The 18,107-nt window shown below is 37.8% G+C and overlaps 3 protein-coding genes across 3 annotated transcripts; all 3 read left to right on the top strand.

Moving 5' to 3' along the window:
- The first annotated feature begins 7,434 nt into the window (after positions 1 to 7,434).
- LOC107627894 (uncharacterized) lies at positions 7,435 to 8,157 on the top strand. The gene has a single exon (XM_016330707.1). It carries the CDS (start codon positions 7,435 to 7,437, stop codon positions 8,155 to 8,157), a length of 723 nt encoding a protein of 240 aa, XP_016186193.1.
- A 4,167-nt stretch (positions 8,158 to 12,324) lies between these two features.
- Positions 12,325 to 12,639, top strand: LOC110269314 (uncharacterized). Its single transcript, XM_021117076.1, has one exon. It carries the CDS (start codon positions 12,325 to 12,327, stop codon positions 12,637 to 12,639), a length of 315 nt encoding a protein of 104 aa, XP_020972735.1.
- Positions 12,640 to 13,506: 867 nt separating this feature from the next.
- On the top strand, positions 13,507 to 14,907 carry LOC107627893 (disease resistance protein RUN1-like). The gene is made up of 2 exons (XM_016330706.3): positions 13,507 to 14,469; positions 14,569 to 14,907. The coding sequence occupies exons 1-2, from the start codon at positions 13,507 to 13,509 to the stop codon at positions 14,905 to 14,907; spliced, it is 1,302 nt and encodes a 433-aa protein (XP_016186192.3).
- The last annotated feature ends 3,200 nt before the right edge of the window (positions 14,908 to 18,107 follow it).

Raw genomic sequence — 18,107 nt, 5'->3', positions numbered from 1 at the left:
AGACCAAAAGATTTTGGTTAGAAAACGACCTTCTCTACACTAAAGGCAGAAGACTATACGTCCCTAAATGGGAAAATCTAAGAAGAAAATTAGTGAGGGAATGCCACGACACCAAGTTGGCTGGTCACCAAGGTCAGCGAAGGACCTTGGCACTCATTGAATCTTCTTATTATTGGCCTCAAATGAGAGATGAAGTGGAGAGCTATGTGAAGACTTGTCTTGTGTGCCAACAAGATAAGATTGAAAACAAGACACCAAGCGGGTTGTTGGAACCACTGCCTCCATCAGAGCGACCGTGGGAAAGTGTCTCTCTAGATTTCATCTCTGCCTTACCGAAGTCCGAGGGGTTTGGATCTATTCTTGTGGTAGTGGATCGATTTTTGAAGTATGCTACCTTTATACCTGCCCCTACTGACTGCACTGCAGAGGAAGCAGCACGAATATTCTTCAAGAATGTGGTTAAGTACTGGGGATTGCCTAAGAGCATCATTAGTGATCGAGATCCACGCTTTACAGGACGACTATAGACAGAGTTGTTCAAACTCCTTGGGTCGGAGCTTCATTTTTCAACAAGCTTCCATCCTCAAACCGATGGGCAGACTGAGAGAGTGAATGCCTTACTCGAGTGTTACTTGAGGCACTTCGTAAGCGCTAATCAGAAGGATTGGACAAAACTCATCGACATTGCTTAGTTCTCATACAATTTGCAAAGGAGTGAGTCTACAGGGAAGAGTCCGTTCGAGATTGTGACTGGACAACAGCTGCTTACACCTCACTCTCATCCTTCCTCTTACTCAGGGAAGATCCCTGGAGCTTATCATATGATTAAGTCTTGGGAAGAACAAGCAGATGTCACTCGTTCTTACCTTGACAAAGCTGCAAAGAGGATGAAGAAATTGGCAGATAAGAAGAGGAGGCATGCAAGCTATCAAGTGGGAGACAAGGTAATGATTAAACTTCTTCCACAACAATTCAAAGCCTTTCGCAAGGTTCATAAGGGCTTAATCTACAAATACGAAGGGCCATTTGAGATCATTGGACGTGTTGGGGAGGTTGCTTACAAAGTACAACTCCCTCCCTCTATGAAGATCCACCCGGTCTTCCATGTGAGTATGCTTAAACCATATCATGAAGACCAAGACGAACCGAGTAGAGGTAACTCGAGTCGTGCTCCGCCTGTGGTGATTAGATCCTTTGATAAAGAAATCGAAGAGATCTTAGCTAATCGCGTCGTACGACGAAGAGGGGTACCACCAAGTATTCAATACTTGATCAAGTGGAAAGGACTTCCGATAACCGAAGCTAGTTGGGAAGCTCGTGAAGATCTGTGGCAATTCCAAGAACACCTACAGCGCTATCATAAACAGAACGCGACGAGGACGTCTGTGCATTAGGTGGGGGAGAATGTCACGGTAAATTTTAGAAGGTTGATTTAACAACGTTTGTATAATTTTCTGGAGTGTTTGAAAATGCTCTAGATGGTTCCGAAACGTTCTAGAATGTCCTAGAAGGTCCCGGAATACTCTAGAAGGTCATAGAGTATTCTAGAAGAGTGTGGATGTATATAGGAGTATAAAGAGTAGTATGGAAAAATCTAGAAGTATTTAGAAAGTTGTGGTATGATGGATATTTGTAAAGAAGGTTCTAGATGATTAATCTAGGCCGTTGATTAGATTTAATCCTAACCATCCATTGAGGAGGTGGATGGCAATAAATAGGAGGTGAGAGTTAGTATGAGATGTGTGTGAATCATTTGTAACAAACACTTCAGCAATAAAGAGTTCTTTCCACCAAAGCTTCATTTCTCTTGTGTTCTCTTGCGTTCTTAGCTTTCTTGCTAAGTATTGAGGGTTAGGCTGACTTGGTCTTAGCTCAAGAGGTTGAGTAAGTTCGAGTGCCAGCACGGTAGCGTTGGAGTGTGTCCAAGGTCGTGACATTCTGCTCTGGATTTTTAATTTATGTATTATTCCATTTAGACCTTACTAAATTTCAATCCACATAATTTTACTAAAGAGATTGGATAAACTTAAAACAAAATTGTCTGATAATTTTTGGTAAATGATTTTAATTTATTTAAGCGCTTATAGCATTTAATATAAAGGGAAGTGAATATTCAATTAAACATTCCTATTTCAATTTTAACATTTTCAGTTGTGTATGGTAATCTTTGATACATCTTCAAATCAAATCATTGAAATCAGAAACAGTTAAAATTATTTTTTTTTTGAAGAACTCTGACCAAAACAAAAATTTCGGCAGATAGTTCAGGATGCAATTCATCATGACTAGCAATTCATCTTTGATTTGTGATTTCTACTTGTTGGATTGAGATTCTGTTGCTTGTTTCATTTACTGGCTTTGTTAACTGATTAGACCACAATTAATATAACTAACATCCGTGTCATGTATTTTGCTTGCTTTCTAAGGTATATGTTCCCCTTTCATCTCAGCTACCGATGACTATGTTTCAAAGAATTTGTGCTCCTTATTGAAATAAAAGCATGTTGTGGTTGGAGTTCATTCAATTGTAGTAGGCAAACTTATTTTAATAGACAAGCATGTTTATTACAGAAAAAGAAGCCCACGCTATGCTAACCTAATTAAAAAAAAAAAAAACAACCACACGTATGGTTACTTAAAACTTTGGAACTGGAATATAGAGGGAAAGAACATAGAAATTGTAATACACACAGGAATATAGAGACATGGCGTGTATTGATTGAATGAGTGGAGTCCATGAACAAGTTACTCACATGATATTGTTTCAGAGTGCCATGCGAATGGTGAACAGTGAACACAGTACACTTCCACCTTCAATTTCCATCAATTAAGCCACATCAACTATTTTGTGAGAAAAGTCTCTAATAAATTCCTAATAACATTCCTAACAATTTTTCGGTAATAGGTGATAACCACTAATAAAGTTGTTTAGAGGACTTTATTGAATTCAAAAATATGAACTCAATTTTAATTTTTAAGGTTATAGTGATATAATATAAATTGAGTAAATAATATAGAGACGAGGTAATAAACCTGAAATTTATAACAAATGACAAAAGCTTGTTGGTGGTAACCACTTGGTAATTGACTAATTGCCATAAGACCAAAAGCGTGTTGTTTTTAGGTTTTGTTTCTACTTTCTATCTCAAGTTCTTGGAACCATTTGGAAAAGATACAATAACTGAGAGCAATGAAGAATAAAATAATAATAGAACCGATGGATATGAAAGAGGAAGCAAGTTGTGGAAGAAGCTAACATGATTATTTGTTTGGGGTTGACTTATTAATTTATATAATTTTTTAATTAAATAATAAATCATTAGAACAATTAAATATATAATAATAGAATAATCAAATGTATTTATAATAATACATGTAAGAATTTTTTTTATAAAAGATAAGAAAAATAAATAATTTTTTTGAAAGCCAATTAAATTGACCCTTAGGTCCAGTTTGGCTAAACAGTTTAATTAAGCTCTTTTTAAAAAATAATTTAAATAATAAATATCTATATTAAAAGTAGTTTATAAATAAGTTATTTTATTTTTAGATTTTTAGTTCTAAAAGTGCTTATTTAAAAAAATATGATAAAAAATTTATTATTATAAAAGAAGTCATTCTTATACCATGGTAATATGTTTTTTTTTTAAATATTATTCCATAACGAGCGTATTCTTAACGTACTCTTAGTCTATATATTGGTAAGAACTTTATAATCACAGATAAAAAAATATAAATAATAAAAATAATATTTTTTAAATAATATTCTAATAAATTACATTGACTTTTTTTTTCTAATCCTCTTTAATATTTTCTTGATTTTAATCAGACGCCATCAGGACATTGGCACCCACGTATCAGGAAGACGGATCTTAGATTCTCACAGAATTTTGGATTGCAATGATAAACGAGCCTGCAACGTTTATCAACACTCTTACGGGACAATTATCCGTCTTGCAGCGAGATTTGCACTTACAGGATTGGAAATACCTCGAAGGAGGATCCTTTCGCTTAAGGTTGGACTTTGGAGGCTCTCCTCCACCGATTCCTCCTCGTTTATCTCCCTTGGAGGAAGAACCACTAGGAGCGATAGTAACTTCAGCCATTTGAGAAAAAAAGATAGAAGAAAACTTTACACTAGAGCGGTTTTGGATTAACCGCTCCATGCTATTTTATATCTATATGTAAAAGGAAAAGTTTCACGCTTATTTCATGAGGGATTTATACTCAAATAAATTTTTTTTGCCAAAAAAAACGTTACCATGGTACAAAGAATTTAAGAGAGAAACGAAGAATTATTTAAAAAAATTATTATTTTTATTATTTATATTTTTTCATCTGTGATTATAAGATTCTTACCAATATATAGACCAAGAGTACGTTAAGAGTACGCTCGTTATGAAATAATATTCTAATAAATTATATTAATTTTTTTTCTAATCTTCTTTTATATTTTCCTGATTTTGATATTTTCCTGATTTTTTTTCTAATAAGTTATGGAGTGTGCAAGGGGAGTACTACTACTGCATTTGATTTTCAACATCAGCAAAAGATTCATGTCTCTAGTTCTCACATTGTACTACTATTTGAAAGTTTGTACAAACAGATGCACTTACATTCACTTTTGTGATCTTGTGAAACTCTTATTTGATTTGTGTATCCTAATGTAATTGAACCACTTTTTGTCATGATTCTTGGGAATGCCACACTTTTTTTTTTACACAAGTGAGGAGTTTCTATTCTTAAGTTTTAATTTATGTATTACTGCATGTAAAGCCTTCTCAAATTCACACGATTTTAATTTATTCTGGTACTTCTAGCATTCAATCAAAGATTCTTGTTTCAATTTTAATAGCATGATACATTTTCATTAATTATACAGATTCTATTAGCAGACATGAGTAAAAATGATTTGAGTAATCATTTAAGCACAATAATACAAGCCTGCCTCCATTGAATTTATGCATCATTACCAAGTTTTATTTTTGTCTCTCTACCTACATATGCACATGATTCTTCTGTTGGTAGAGAAAGAGAGGGGCAGAGAAATAAAACTACTCTCATTATTGTTGCTCAACAGTAGCCCAGGCCCCAGCAGTGTAAATAGAATCAACTTCATTTGTCTCTCACCATTTCAAAATTAGGTGTAATTTATTCAATACTTAGCTACATTATCGCATGACTCATCATAAAACTAATTTATACTTTGAGTGAGTTATGGTTTATGCATTTAAAAATAAAATATTTATTGACATACTATAATCCAATCTAGAGATAAAATAGAAAACCAAAAAAATTGGATATTAAAATGTGCAGAGTCACACTAAAATTTAAAGTTAATATAGTGAATGTAAGCAAAATGAATTTAAAATTTTTTTAATTGACAAGTTAGAACAGTAGACTAATGACTCTATGGTCAAGTAGTAAAGATAATTAAAGAAGAGAATTTGACAACATCAAACATTTCAAATTCAAGCATATATTCAATCTTAACACTTTTAAGTCATGTCAAGTAATTAGAACAAGAAAAAGTATAAAGTACCAATATATTATCTATTAATTTATTGTCAATTATAGTTAATTATTATATTTTAAACACATATATAAAAAAATACATCCAAAAAATATATTTATAAAGACACATTCATTAGACACAGCTATAACAAAGACATTTTTAAAACCTATAGATCTCTGTTCTTTGAAGAGAGTAATTCACACAAATTGGTAGTTTGTGGAGGATGTTAGGGAGATCGGGGAGACTAAAGTGTTATTAACTTTTGAAACGGTTGAGCACGCCCAGGAGGCTTATACGTTTAAACTGGACAGTATGCTGCAGGTCTTTCATCAGGTCCGGAGGTGGGAAGAGTCAGAACGATGCGGGACTCGCAGGGTGTGGTTGGAGTGCTATGGTATGCCTCTTCATGTTTGGTCGCCAGAAACATTCAAAGCGGTAGGAGGCCTATGGGGGGACGTTCTCCAGTGTGATATCCCAACAGGTGCAGGGGATTCATTTAGGGTGGGCAGGTTTCAAGTGGATACTGATGAATTTAATGAGATTAGGGAGAGGGTACATATTGCGATTGGAGAGAAGGGGTGTACAGTATTTGTGAAAGAGGTGGGAGTAGAGGTTAGTGAAACTGGGATTTCGGTGGAAAGGAAGTCAGTATATAAAGGGAGGGCCGCTGATGGGTCCTGTGAATATAATCGGACGAAGGCGGCGGTGCTTTGGGATCCGGCGGCGGCCATGATTACTGGTGATGTACAGGGGGGTGATAGTGGGAAGGACAGAATAGTAATTCCTGAAGTGCTATTGAATGATGTGAACGTTGAGTTTTTGAATTTGAAAAAGATTGGGGATGCAACTGAATCGGAGAGTAGTACAAAGAATAAGGGCAAGGAGATTATGCAGGGATTTGGTGTGAGTGAAGAGGGTGATTCTGACAGAACGGTTACACAGGGGTTCGGTACTGGGGGAGAAAGGGATTTTGCGTGCTATGGTGCACATTGTGGGCCTGTTCTATTGGGCCAGCCATCAAGGAACCAAACTGAATGTCACCTGGAGGGGTGTGACTTGGGCTTAGATGGAACAAACCCAATACCAACTCAGCAGGGCAATGGGACACGAGAGGGAGTGCAGCTAAGGCGTGGGAGGACGGATGGGCCTGTGCTGGACTGGAAGGTGGCGAACCGGGTTGCTGGAGCCCTGACCCGGGAGAAGCTGGAGTGGGCAGAGAGTAGGCAGGTTGCGCGTGTTTCTTCTGCTGCGTCTGGGAGGGACATGCGAAACTTGGCGACCAATCTGGTGAGTGAGGAGGGTGAAGCCGGGTGGTCCAGGCCGATGGTGCAGAGCCAGACGCCGGGTAGTGTCGAGGAAGACGCGGCTAAGTGGCAGGGGTTTGGGCCAGATCTGGGTGTGGGAGAGGAGGGTGGAAGCGGGAATGTGAGGAGGCCGGGGGTGTGCGTCGGACAGGAGGCCGAAGAGGGGCTGACGGACAAGGTAGGGCTTATTGCTGATGGGATTAGCGAAGAGAGGGCACTGCCGAACATGGCTGCCCGAGGAGGAGAAGCGGACGTTAATTGCCTAGATAAGGAGGCGGGAAGCTTTGTGGAAGAGGTTGGATCTGACACGGACAGAGGAAAAACCACCACAGGAGAGGGCGACAAGATATCCAAGGAAGCAGAGGTCGGGGAAAATAAGATTACCTGGGCTTTGGCGGTAGAATCTGGAGCGGAATTGTATGATGACGAAGTGGATATCATGAGTATTTTGCAAGCTCAAAATGAAGAAATAGCGAAAAAGTGAAAACTGGCAAAACAAAAGGAAAAGGCAAGAAGGAGTCGTCCAAAGAACAAACATAAGGTGAGTAGTACTTTGATTAAATGATTGTGAGCTATTGGAATATTAGGGGTTTGAGGGGGGATGGAAAGTTCAGTATGGTAAAAATGTTGAAGAGGAAATATAACATAAACATGTTAGGTTTGATTGAAACAAAAAGAGAGGATATTTCGAAATATGATGTTGGCAGGATTTGGGGGAATAGTACGGTAGGTTGGGAGTTTGTGGAGTCTGATGGGGCATCCGGGGGGCTGTTGTTAATGTGGGATGATATGATGTTTCAGAAACGTAATTGTTATAAAGGAGAGAGGTGGTTGTGTGTTGAAGGCGTGTTAACAAAGAATAATTTTCAGTGTGCTTATTGTCTAGTGTATGGGGCACATGAGAGGGAGGCAAAGCGGGTGGTGTGGGAAGAGTTGAGCTATATTGTAGGCTTGTGTTCGTTGCCTTTCTGTTTGTTGGGGGACTTCAATGAGATTCTGCAAGTGGAGGATCGTAAAGGGGTGCAGAGCTTGCCGGTCTCAGCGGAAGATTTTAAGAGTTGGGTTCTAGACATGCAGTTGGTGGATCTACCCCTTACTGATAGGAAGTTCACATGGTTCAGGGGTCAATCTTGTAGTAGAATTGATAGGGTGTTGGTTAATATTGAATGGGTGGAGGAATTTCCTGACATTAGGCTGAAAGGTGGTCCTAGGGGCTTGTCGGATCATTGCCCGTTGATTGTGGAGGTTACAAGGGTTGGAGGGGAGCATCGACCGTTCAGAAGTCTAGATTCTTGGTTCACCCATGAGGGTTTTCTAAGGATGGTAAAAAATGAATAGAGGAACTTGGGAAGAGCTCCATTCCTTGGTAAACTGAAAGCCTTGACGATACCTCTGAGGCAATGGCACAAAGATAAATTTAGTAATATGGAAAACAGACTGAAAAGGTTTGAGGATGAGATAAAGAAGCTGGACGATCAGGTTAGTGAAGGGATATATGATGGTACAACGGAGGCTAGGAGGAAGGCGTTGGTGAGCTTTTGTGAAAAGTGGTACATTAGGAAGGAAATCCATTGGAAGCAGATGTCTCGGTCCCAATATGCTAAGGACATGGACAGGAATACCCGGTACTTTCATAATATTGCCTCAGCTAGAAGGCGGAATAACAGGATTGATACTCTGTTGATTCATGGGCGGCTTGTGAGGAATCAGGCAAGAATAAAGCATGCAATCAGGGGATTCTATAAGGAGTTGTATCGGCAGGAGTTTGCACCAAGGATCGGTGTTCGGGATGGGTTGTTGAAGCAAATTGACAGAGCTGAGACAGAAGCATTGGAGGTTGTACCGACTGCAGAGGAAATCAAGGAAGCAGTTTGGGATTGTGAATCTTCTAAGGCCACAGGTAGTGATGGCTTTAATATGAATTTCATAAAAAAATGTTGGGAAGAGATTGGTCAGGAGTTCACGGCGGCGGTGTTGGAGTTCTTCCAAAGGGCAAAGTTACCATCGGATGTGAATATAACATGGGTGACACTGGCCCCAAAATTTCTGGGTGCGAAGGAGATAAAGGATTTTCGGCCGATTAGTTTGGTGGGATGTGTGTACAAGGTGATTTCGAAGGTATTGGTGAGAAGAATGAGGTCGGTTATGCCAGGCTTGGTGGGAGAGACTCAGACGGCATTTGTGAAAGGCAGGAAAATTCATGATGGTGCTCTCATAGCCTGTGAGACAGTTCATTGGCTCAAGGCGCGGAGGAAGAAAGCGGCAATTATTAAGCTGGATTTTCATAAAGCTTATGATAGAGTCAGATGGAGTTTCGTGAATATAGTGCTACAGAAAATGGGATTTGGTCAGCGTTGGAGGAATTGGGTGATGGAGTGTGTCAGTTCGGCAACTATGTCAGTTATGGTAAATGGGTCACCATCCAAGCCGTTTAACATGGAGCGTGGCCTCAGACAAGGGGATCCTCTTTCTCCATTCCTGTTTGTGTTAGTGGTTGATGTGTTGCATCGGATGGTGGGAGAAGCTGTAAGGAATGGGCGCATTGAATCGTTACTGGTCGGAGGGAAGCATATCGAATTGTCGCACTTACAATTTGCAGATGATACAATATTGTTTTGCCCCCCGGTAACAGAGACAGTAGTGAATTATAAGAGACTTTTGCAGTGTTTTGAGTTGATGTCGGGACTGAGCATCAATTTTGACAAGTCAAGTCTGATATTGGTGAATTGTGAGAAGGATTGGGTAGATCAGGCGTGTGGGTTGCTGGGATGCAAGCAAGCGGTGCTACCTGTGAGGTACCTCGGGATTTCCTTGGGGGCGAATCCGCGGTTGGTGAAGACTTGGAAACCGATCATAGATAAGGTGGAAGAGAAACTCAGCCTTTGGAAAGCAAAGGTTCTAACCAAAGCAGGCAAGCTTGTGCTCATCAAATCAGTGCTGAATAGCCTACCGATATACTACTTAAGTCTATACAAGATGCCAAAGGCGGTTGCGGAAAAGCTTATTGCATTGCAGAGACGATTTATGTGGTGCAAGGGGGATGGTAATGACGGTATCCCGTTGGTCAAGTGGGAGTTGGTTCAGGCACCGAAAAAGGCTAGGGGACTGGGAGTTGGGGATGCAGTACTTCGAAACACAGCGCTCTTGTTTAAGTGGTGGTGGCGGTTTTCAAAGGAGGATTGTCCGTTGTGGAAGAAGATAATATGCTCGTGTAACAATTTGAGCCCTGGTGAAATGCTATTAACTCAGCAGTTACCGGTGAAAGGAGGGCCCTGGAAAGACATCTGTCAATTACATATAAAGGAGCAGCGGATAAGAGACAAAATGCTTAATGGCCTAGCAATGGAGGTAGGAAATGGGAGGCGAACCTTGTTCTGGGAAGATAACTGGCTGCAAGGTGGGCCGCTGAAAGTGACTTGTCCAAGACTTTTCTCTCTCTCGAATCAACAAGGATACATGATAGGGGATTGTGGCTTTTGGGATGGACTTGAGTGGATATGGAATTTCCAGTGGAGAAGGGAGTTGTTCCAATGGGAGCTGGAACTTGTGAACCAGCTTCATGAGAGGCTAAGGCCGGTGAAGTTGTCAGAGGATAAAGAGGATAATATGGTGTGGAAGTATGATAGTAAAGGGATATTTTCTACCCAGTCAGTGGTGCAGGTCCTACAATCAGAGTATCTGTCGGATGAGATAACGAGTTACAGTTTCACAAGTTCAGTCTGGCGCGGATTTGTACCTCCGAGAATAGAGCTCTTTGGGTGGTTTGTGCTGGTGGGTAGAGTTAATACCAAAGAGAGGTTGAGTAGGAGGCGTGCTTAGGCCCAATGATAATCTCTGTGTACTATGTAAGAAGGAGATAGAGTCGGTGCAGCACCTATTTCTTCTATGCGAATTAACATGGCAGGTGTGGTGTACTTGGTTGAGGTCTTTTGGTGAAGTTTGGACTATTCCTGGAACTTTAAGGGAATTGTTTGAGAGGTGGACCGATAGGCATAAGCGAAAACAAGATCAGAAGAAGTGGCTAACAGGGTTCTTTGCAGTGATTTGGAACATTTGGGTGGAGCGCAATGCTAGGATTTTCAATAACAAGGAAGCAGGTGTTGAGATTGTAATCAGGAAGACGATTCTGAGCTACAAAGAATGGACCGATAGTGATCCTTTTGAGTGTTGACGACAACATCGGATATCTCAGGGTTTTTGTAATGTTTATAGTACTTGTTGTTTGGTTCAGTTGCTCCACATTACTGTGTTGAGCTTTCTTTGGTTCAAAAAAAAAACAAAGACATTTTTATTAGATACATCCACAAAGACATTTTCATTAAACACAATCATAAACAAGAGTTGACAGAAGTTGGCAAAAATACTGTTGGTACCGTAGCGAGATTGTTAGAACAATCAGACCGATAATTAATGTCACCAAAAAATATATTTAAACAAAATTACTCTCAAGAATGAAATTATTTTTAAACTAATTAATTATTAGTTAGCTAGGAATGCGTAAAACTATTATTTAAAAAAAAGTAAATTATTAAATTGGTCCATTTGTTTAGTTGTAATCTTGTTTTGGTCTTTAAAGTTTAAAGTGTCTTATTTGAATCAAAAAAAGTTTCATTTAGCTTCAATGTAGTCCCACCGTGAGGTCAAAAGTTAAATAATTAATGGAATGTCCTATATGACAGCAGTATAAGAATAAGATCGATAATCTGGAGAACAAGTACGAGCTCCAGAGGCAAAAAATCAACCGTATTTATTTATCATTTTTCTTACAATTTAAATGAAATATTTTCTATAGAACCAAGGAGAATGATAAATAAATATATTGATGCATCCACGGTTGATTTTGTACCTTTAGAGCTTGTACTTGTTCTCTAAATTATCGACCTTGTTCTTGTATTGCTGTTATGTAGGACATTTCGTTAATTATTTAACTTTAACTTCTCGGTGGGACTAAATTGAAGCTAAATGAAATTTTTTTTATTTAAATAGGACACTTTAAACTTTAAAGATCAAAACAGAATTATGCCCAAACATAGAGGATCAATTTAATATTTTACCCTTAAAAAACAAAAAGCACATTTTATTCCATAAAATTATGTATTAAAAAAGAGTTTAATTTTGATACACAAAATTAGTATTGTAAAACACTGTATTCCGTTTTATATATACATTAACTCATTGGCCAATAATAAATCTTTAAATGGAATTTCAGTATGCAATAAATTAGTCTTTGATCTATCAAACTATTAGAAAATATTGAAAAAAATAAAAAAACTAGACGTGCATCAAAACTAATTCATATATATATATATAACCATATGTATTGTCCTGAATAACCGTCAAAACTGACCCTCACAAGCATCGTGCCCCCTATTTTCTCTCTTTATCCTATTTCATCCTTATATCTTCATCTTCATTTATATAATATTAATAACTTCCAAGTTTCAAGTTAGAAGTTCCAACCATCGATCTTAGCTTGCTCTCTTTTGTGAAAAAGTGACGAAGCCAATGGCTTTGAAGTCCAGAAAGGGAAACGCCACAGCTGAAGAAGCTTCATGGTACTGTGCTCTTCTCCTTGTTTCATCCACTGTCCTAATCATGCTAACTATCTTCACTCATGAACACAATAGCAGCACTATTAGTAGTCTCCGACGACCGTGCGAGGAGATCTATGTGGTCGGAGAAGGGGAGACGCTTCACACCATAAGTGACAAGTGCGGTGACCCTTATATTGTTGACAACAACCCTCATATCCATGACCCTGACGATGTCTTCCCTGGCCTTGTCATCAAGATTACACCTTCTTCTACTTCTTCTCAATAATATTTGTACTAAAATTTGTTATAATCATTATAATTAGTTATTAAGGTATATATGCATTTGAACATTGAACTCTTTTATATGCTACTATATATGATGTGAAACTCTTTTTAATTACTATTGATGAGGTGATAATGCAACATATGTTATTCATGTAGCCAACATATGAATTTTCGTTTTATGTATAGATGAATTAAGCTGCTTATTATTTCATTTATATAGTCGTCTTGCATACAAGTTATGAATAATTTGTGGAAGAAGAAGCCAGAGCATACATATGGTTATAGCTAAAGAAAGTTTAATCTATGTAGTAATTTCATAAAATAATATAAAAATAATGTAAAAAAAGATAAATATTTGATTGTGGAACACTAGAACTTGTCGGTTAGATAGATGAGCTAGAATATGTTTTGTTCATAGTGTGTGCGGTTGATTCAAAGATTTTAGGACAAACTTCTAAAGCAGTCATTGTCAAGGAACCATTTCTTTTACATTCTCGTACAGCTAAGGACTGAACAAATTGTATGCTTCTCAATTTTTAAAGATTTTCTCTCTTACCTCTTACCGATTTTATTTTGTTTTTTTTATGCAATGCTTTTTATGTTTATCTTCTGATTCAATTGTTGTGTTGTCATCACAATTCAAAAACTTAAGTGATAAAGAGATTGATACATGACATGTATAGGCCAAACTAAAGATTATAATCAATAGCTCTACAAAATTTCATAGCTACCTCTACTTTTATTATATAAAAATTGATACCAATTTTTTATAGAATAAATTTAAATTATATATAAAAATTTTGGAACCTATTCCTGACTTGTTGGAATTGATGAACAAGTCAGGCCTATTGAATGGTTATTAGCAAAAATGGAGCTGAATGAAGTTGGAATCCTTGGAATTTGGGGTATGGGCGGTATAGGTAAAACAACCATAGCTCAATTTATATTCAATAAATATTCCTCAGAGTACGAAGGTTGTTGCTTCTTGAAAAATGTCGGAGAAGAATCAGAAAGACATGGTCTGGATTATTTGTGTGAGCAACTTGTTTCTCAACTACTAAAGAAACAAAATATCCCTGTAAGAGGATCAGCCAACCCCATATCTGTCTGTGATCACAAAAGTTTGAGTGGGAAAAAGTTTTTTATAGTACTTGATGATGTGGATGCATCAAGGAAATTAGAGTATCTTGGTGAACAACTCACTTTGGGAGCAGGTAGTAGAGTCATCGTAACAACTGCAGACAAGCAGATATTTAAAAAAGTGCATGGAATATATGAGGTCCGGCCGTTGAACTTTTCAAGCTCCCTTCAGCTGTTCTGCTTAAATGCCTTTGGCCATGCTTCTCCTAAAATTGGTTATCAAGAACTTTCTAAAATGGTGGTTAACTATGCCAAAGGCATTCCATTAGCGTTAGAAGTTTTGGGTTCTTTTTTACGCTCAAGAAAAAGCATACGAGTCCGGGAAAGTGCGCTGGAAAAACTCAGGGTTCATCCCAATAAGGTCGTTTACAATGTCTTGAAATTGAGTGTGGATGAACTAGACTATCATGAGAAAATTATATTTCTTGATATTGTATTCTTTTTCAAAGGAAAAAATAAGGATGAAGTCTCATGTTTTCTGGAGTCTTGTAAATTATTTGGAAGCATTGGAATAGACAGCCTCCAAGATAAGGCTCTTATAACTATTTCACCGCTGAACAAAATTGAAATGCATGATCTGATAGAACAAACGGGTTTGGAAATTGTTTTCAATGAATCACCTAACGACCTCAAAAAGCGTAGCCGATTGAGGAATCCTGAGAATGTCAGGAATGTATTGGAAGATAGTGAGGTGAGATAATATGTACGTATCTTGCTTTTGCTTATAATGTTATATAGAAAATGGAGCTTGCATTGTGCACTTTTTTACTGTTGGTTATTTCTTTTTCAGGGAGAAAAATCAGTTGAAGGCATTTTGTATAACTTGTCTGAATCTGGAGATCTACACTTAAGTGCAAACACCTTTAAAAATATGCCTCACCTAAGGTTTCTTAGGTTTTATGGTGCTTGGCATGGAAGAAAATCGAATGTATACGTTGAAACAACCCTGGAGCCGTTTTCTGCTAAACTCAGATATTTGGAGTGGTGTGATTATCCTCTGAATTCTCTACCATCAAGGTTTTGTGCAGAGGTTACAGTCAAATTTCGAAACTCTGGGATGGAAAGCAGGGAGGCTCTTGATTCTCAATTAGGTCTCTGCAATCACGAATTCCTGGATGTAAAACAATAAATCTTGTGGGGTGTGAAAAACTATGTGTCACGGCCCAATATGAATCATGACCGGTGCTCAGGAAAATAGTCTCTTAGCAGGCCTAAACCGACTCAAATATAAGTTGAATAAGAAAGTCATAAATATCTTACAAGTTCTAAAATAAATAGTTATATATTTTTAACAAAAATAAAATAATTACAAATGGTTGAATCCTGCCTATGACATATGGAGCATATACTCGTTGCAGATTGTTACTCTTGAATAAAAAGTCTCACATAGTTAAGTATTTGTTCCTGAAAAATGTTTTAAAAAAAAAACGGGGCGAGTTTTACAACTCAGTGACTAGACAATACATCTATAATCGACATGAGACCATATAAACATTATTATCAAAGTAACTTTAATTAGAAAATAATAGTTGATAATAATAAGTGAATCAATAAGGGAGTTCTCATACAGAAATCAAATCAAAAGTCCACACATGGGCGGCTCCACCTCTATGGGTAGCCCTTTCCTCTTGTGTGTCCTAACAGAATAACAGATCTAACGTGTGGCCTACACGTTAGGCTAGCAACACCCCTGCTAGATGGAGTCTGAGCCAAATGCATTTAAGTTAACGTCATAACCGCCGTTAACTACGGTTTTCTAATACGAGCCTCCCAAACCAATTCAAAACATATAGTTTAATACAATAAATCTTTAATCTCTCAAATATATAAGGTATCGAATCAAATCAATCAGATAATATTTTCTTATCAAAAATATTTTCAAATCATACTTTTTCAATCATAAAACATATTTCATAATTTCAAAGTGAGTGCCAACAAATACTTTAATACTTCAAAAGTATATATTCGAATAAAACCAATATTCTAAAATAATATAAAGCTTTATCAAACATATATATACTCTCATGTAAAATTTCTAATATATGAATTTCATAAGAATAATTATTCAACTATAATAAATCAATTATTATAATTAAATCAAAGTTCTTCAATAATAGTTTTATAAATATAATTAAAAACTCATAATAACATAAACCAAAAGCTTAACGGTTATAAATATAAAGCCTACTCACAAAGTGGTCCCAAGGGACCGAAGATACCAAACCCGGAGTGCCAAATTCAAAGTAAGGAGGATTGAAGTGAAATGGAACGAATGACCACAGAATTTGGACCGGAGTAGCGACAAGATGGAGCTGGCGATAGTTCTTGATGACGTCTTGGGATGCAATTCCACCATCCAAAGCAGCCACAGCAAGAAGCTCTGCCGCACCAAATTGATACATCTCATTGGTAAGATCCTCAGCCAAAGCAACACCTTTGCATCTCAGGTCACTTAGGAGGCCAATAGCTCTACTCTTCAATCATGGTATATCCTCATTAAATCACAAAGCCGCCGAGAGACAGAGGAGGAGAGGGGAACGAAAGGCAGAGCAGAGGCAAGACGAGACACAGCGCCGCCGGGACTCCGATTTTGTGATGACTAACGAGATGAGACAGGGACAGGCGATGTGGGAGACCGACGACGAGAGGCAGCTCGCAGAGAAGAGAACTGGAGCACGCCGCCCGGCCGCTGCGAACTGCAATTTGTGACGCCACAAAACTGAGGCAAGGCCGCAGGCGCAGGCAGCACAGGAAACACCGAAACAGCGAAGATCGAAGAGTGAGGAGGGAGCTGAGCTGCTGAAGCTCATGGAGTCAGAGTCCGGGAAGGGACGAAGGGTTAGGACTTAGGTGGCTGTGGGGTGTGGGGTGTATGCGTAAAAGAGTGAGTGTTAGTGGGTTTAATTTGGGAAAATGGGGTTAGGGTTTGGTTTGGGAAAAAGAGGAGAAAGGGTATTTGAGGGATTTTACATTCTACCCTCCTTACAAAATTTTCGCCCTCTAAAATTGATATAATCTGCAAGACTTTACATGGTTTCAGCACTTTTACCAAACATGAGAAAGAAGTATTAAGAGGTGCAAAAGTTACAAGATAGGTTTCCGTTAAAAAGATACGATTGACATTCACCGACTCACATTCCCTTGATAGCTCAGATGTACATAGCACTCTTCACTTCGTTCGTCAATCTCCTCAAAATACAATCTTAATTCATACTCTCCTTGGTTCTGTAGTATATATCCATGGAAGCAACTGGTCTTATGTCATGTCTTAGAATTGCAACTTTTCGAACTTCAGTATCGATAAGCTGTGTCCTAATGAACTAACGTATCGTTTGCTATCTGGGAGTTGCACGTGACACCGAAACAAACACGAGTTTACTCGAAAGGATTCAAAACTTGGAAAGAGAAGAACAAACCTCACAGATAGTGTTCGCATGAACGTGGAAGGATGCTTAAGATTTCAATTAAGCAATGATGTACAGAAACAATGAAGTGTCCCAGAAAGAGAGTCAATTGAATCTTAACGAGAAAATCTGAATCAAGAAATTTTGATAGAAACAATAAAAGAAAAGATAGTGCAATAGGTCAAAACAAGTTTAAGTAGGATCAAAGAAATACAAAGTTCACCAGAAGAAGGTAAGCAAAGTCAATGGCAATTTTTTTTTTTTTTTGAGAAGACATGGAACAAGAATTCGAGAATACTAGAAGATATGATGTATCATAGTAAAGCAAATTCAGATTACATCAAGGAGTTACATAATTCACGTAAAGGAATGCAACGTCAACACCTATGTTGTTGAGAATCTATGGGATAGCCAAAAGCACGATAAGATCGAGATATGCATAAGATGTAGGACATGAAACAAAATAATCAAATTTTATTTCAACAAGAATTAAAACAAGGAACTCCCGATATGAAATATAATGGAATGAACGATACATCAAATCACGTAGTACGATTATAGCGCATACTTCAACACAAACCATCCCAAGAAGAACACCTAACATTCCCAAACTTAACGATTACCATTACTTAAATAAAAGAAACAAAAGAGTTTAGAAGAACTATTTCTTGCAAGTTATAATTTTTGGTCCTCCGTAGATTTGACATCGCTAGATAGAATATAGATTTTTTTTTTCAACAAAACTAGAAAGCGAACAAAACAAAACAGAGTCCAACCGAACAATATCATCATAGCATAAGAGGCTTTAGGGCATAAGTAAATATTGAAATCACCGAAAAAGCTTCACCATATTCCTTATTCCATAACCATTTCTCATCAACATCATCATCAAAACTCTAAAAGGCCAAAAATGATAAGAGTATTG

Source organism: Arachis ipaensis, chromosome B2 (genome assembly GCF_059453495.1).
Source record: "Arachis ipaensis isolate K30076 ecotype BB chromosome B2, ASM5945349v1, whole genome shotgun sequence".
NCBI classification, from domain to species: domain Eukaryota; kingdom Viridiplantae; phylum Streptophyta; class Magnoliopsida; order Fabales; family Fabaceae; genus Arachis; species Arachis ipaensis.
Note: the sequence above shows the minus strand (reverse complement) of the source record. Positions and strands in the feature narration are given on the sequence as shown.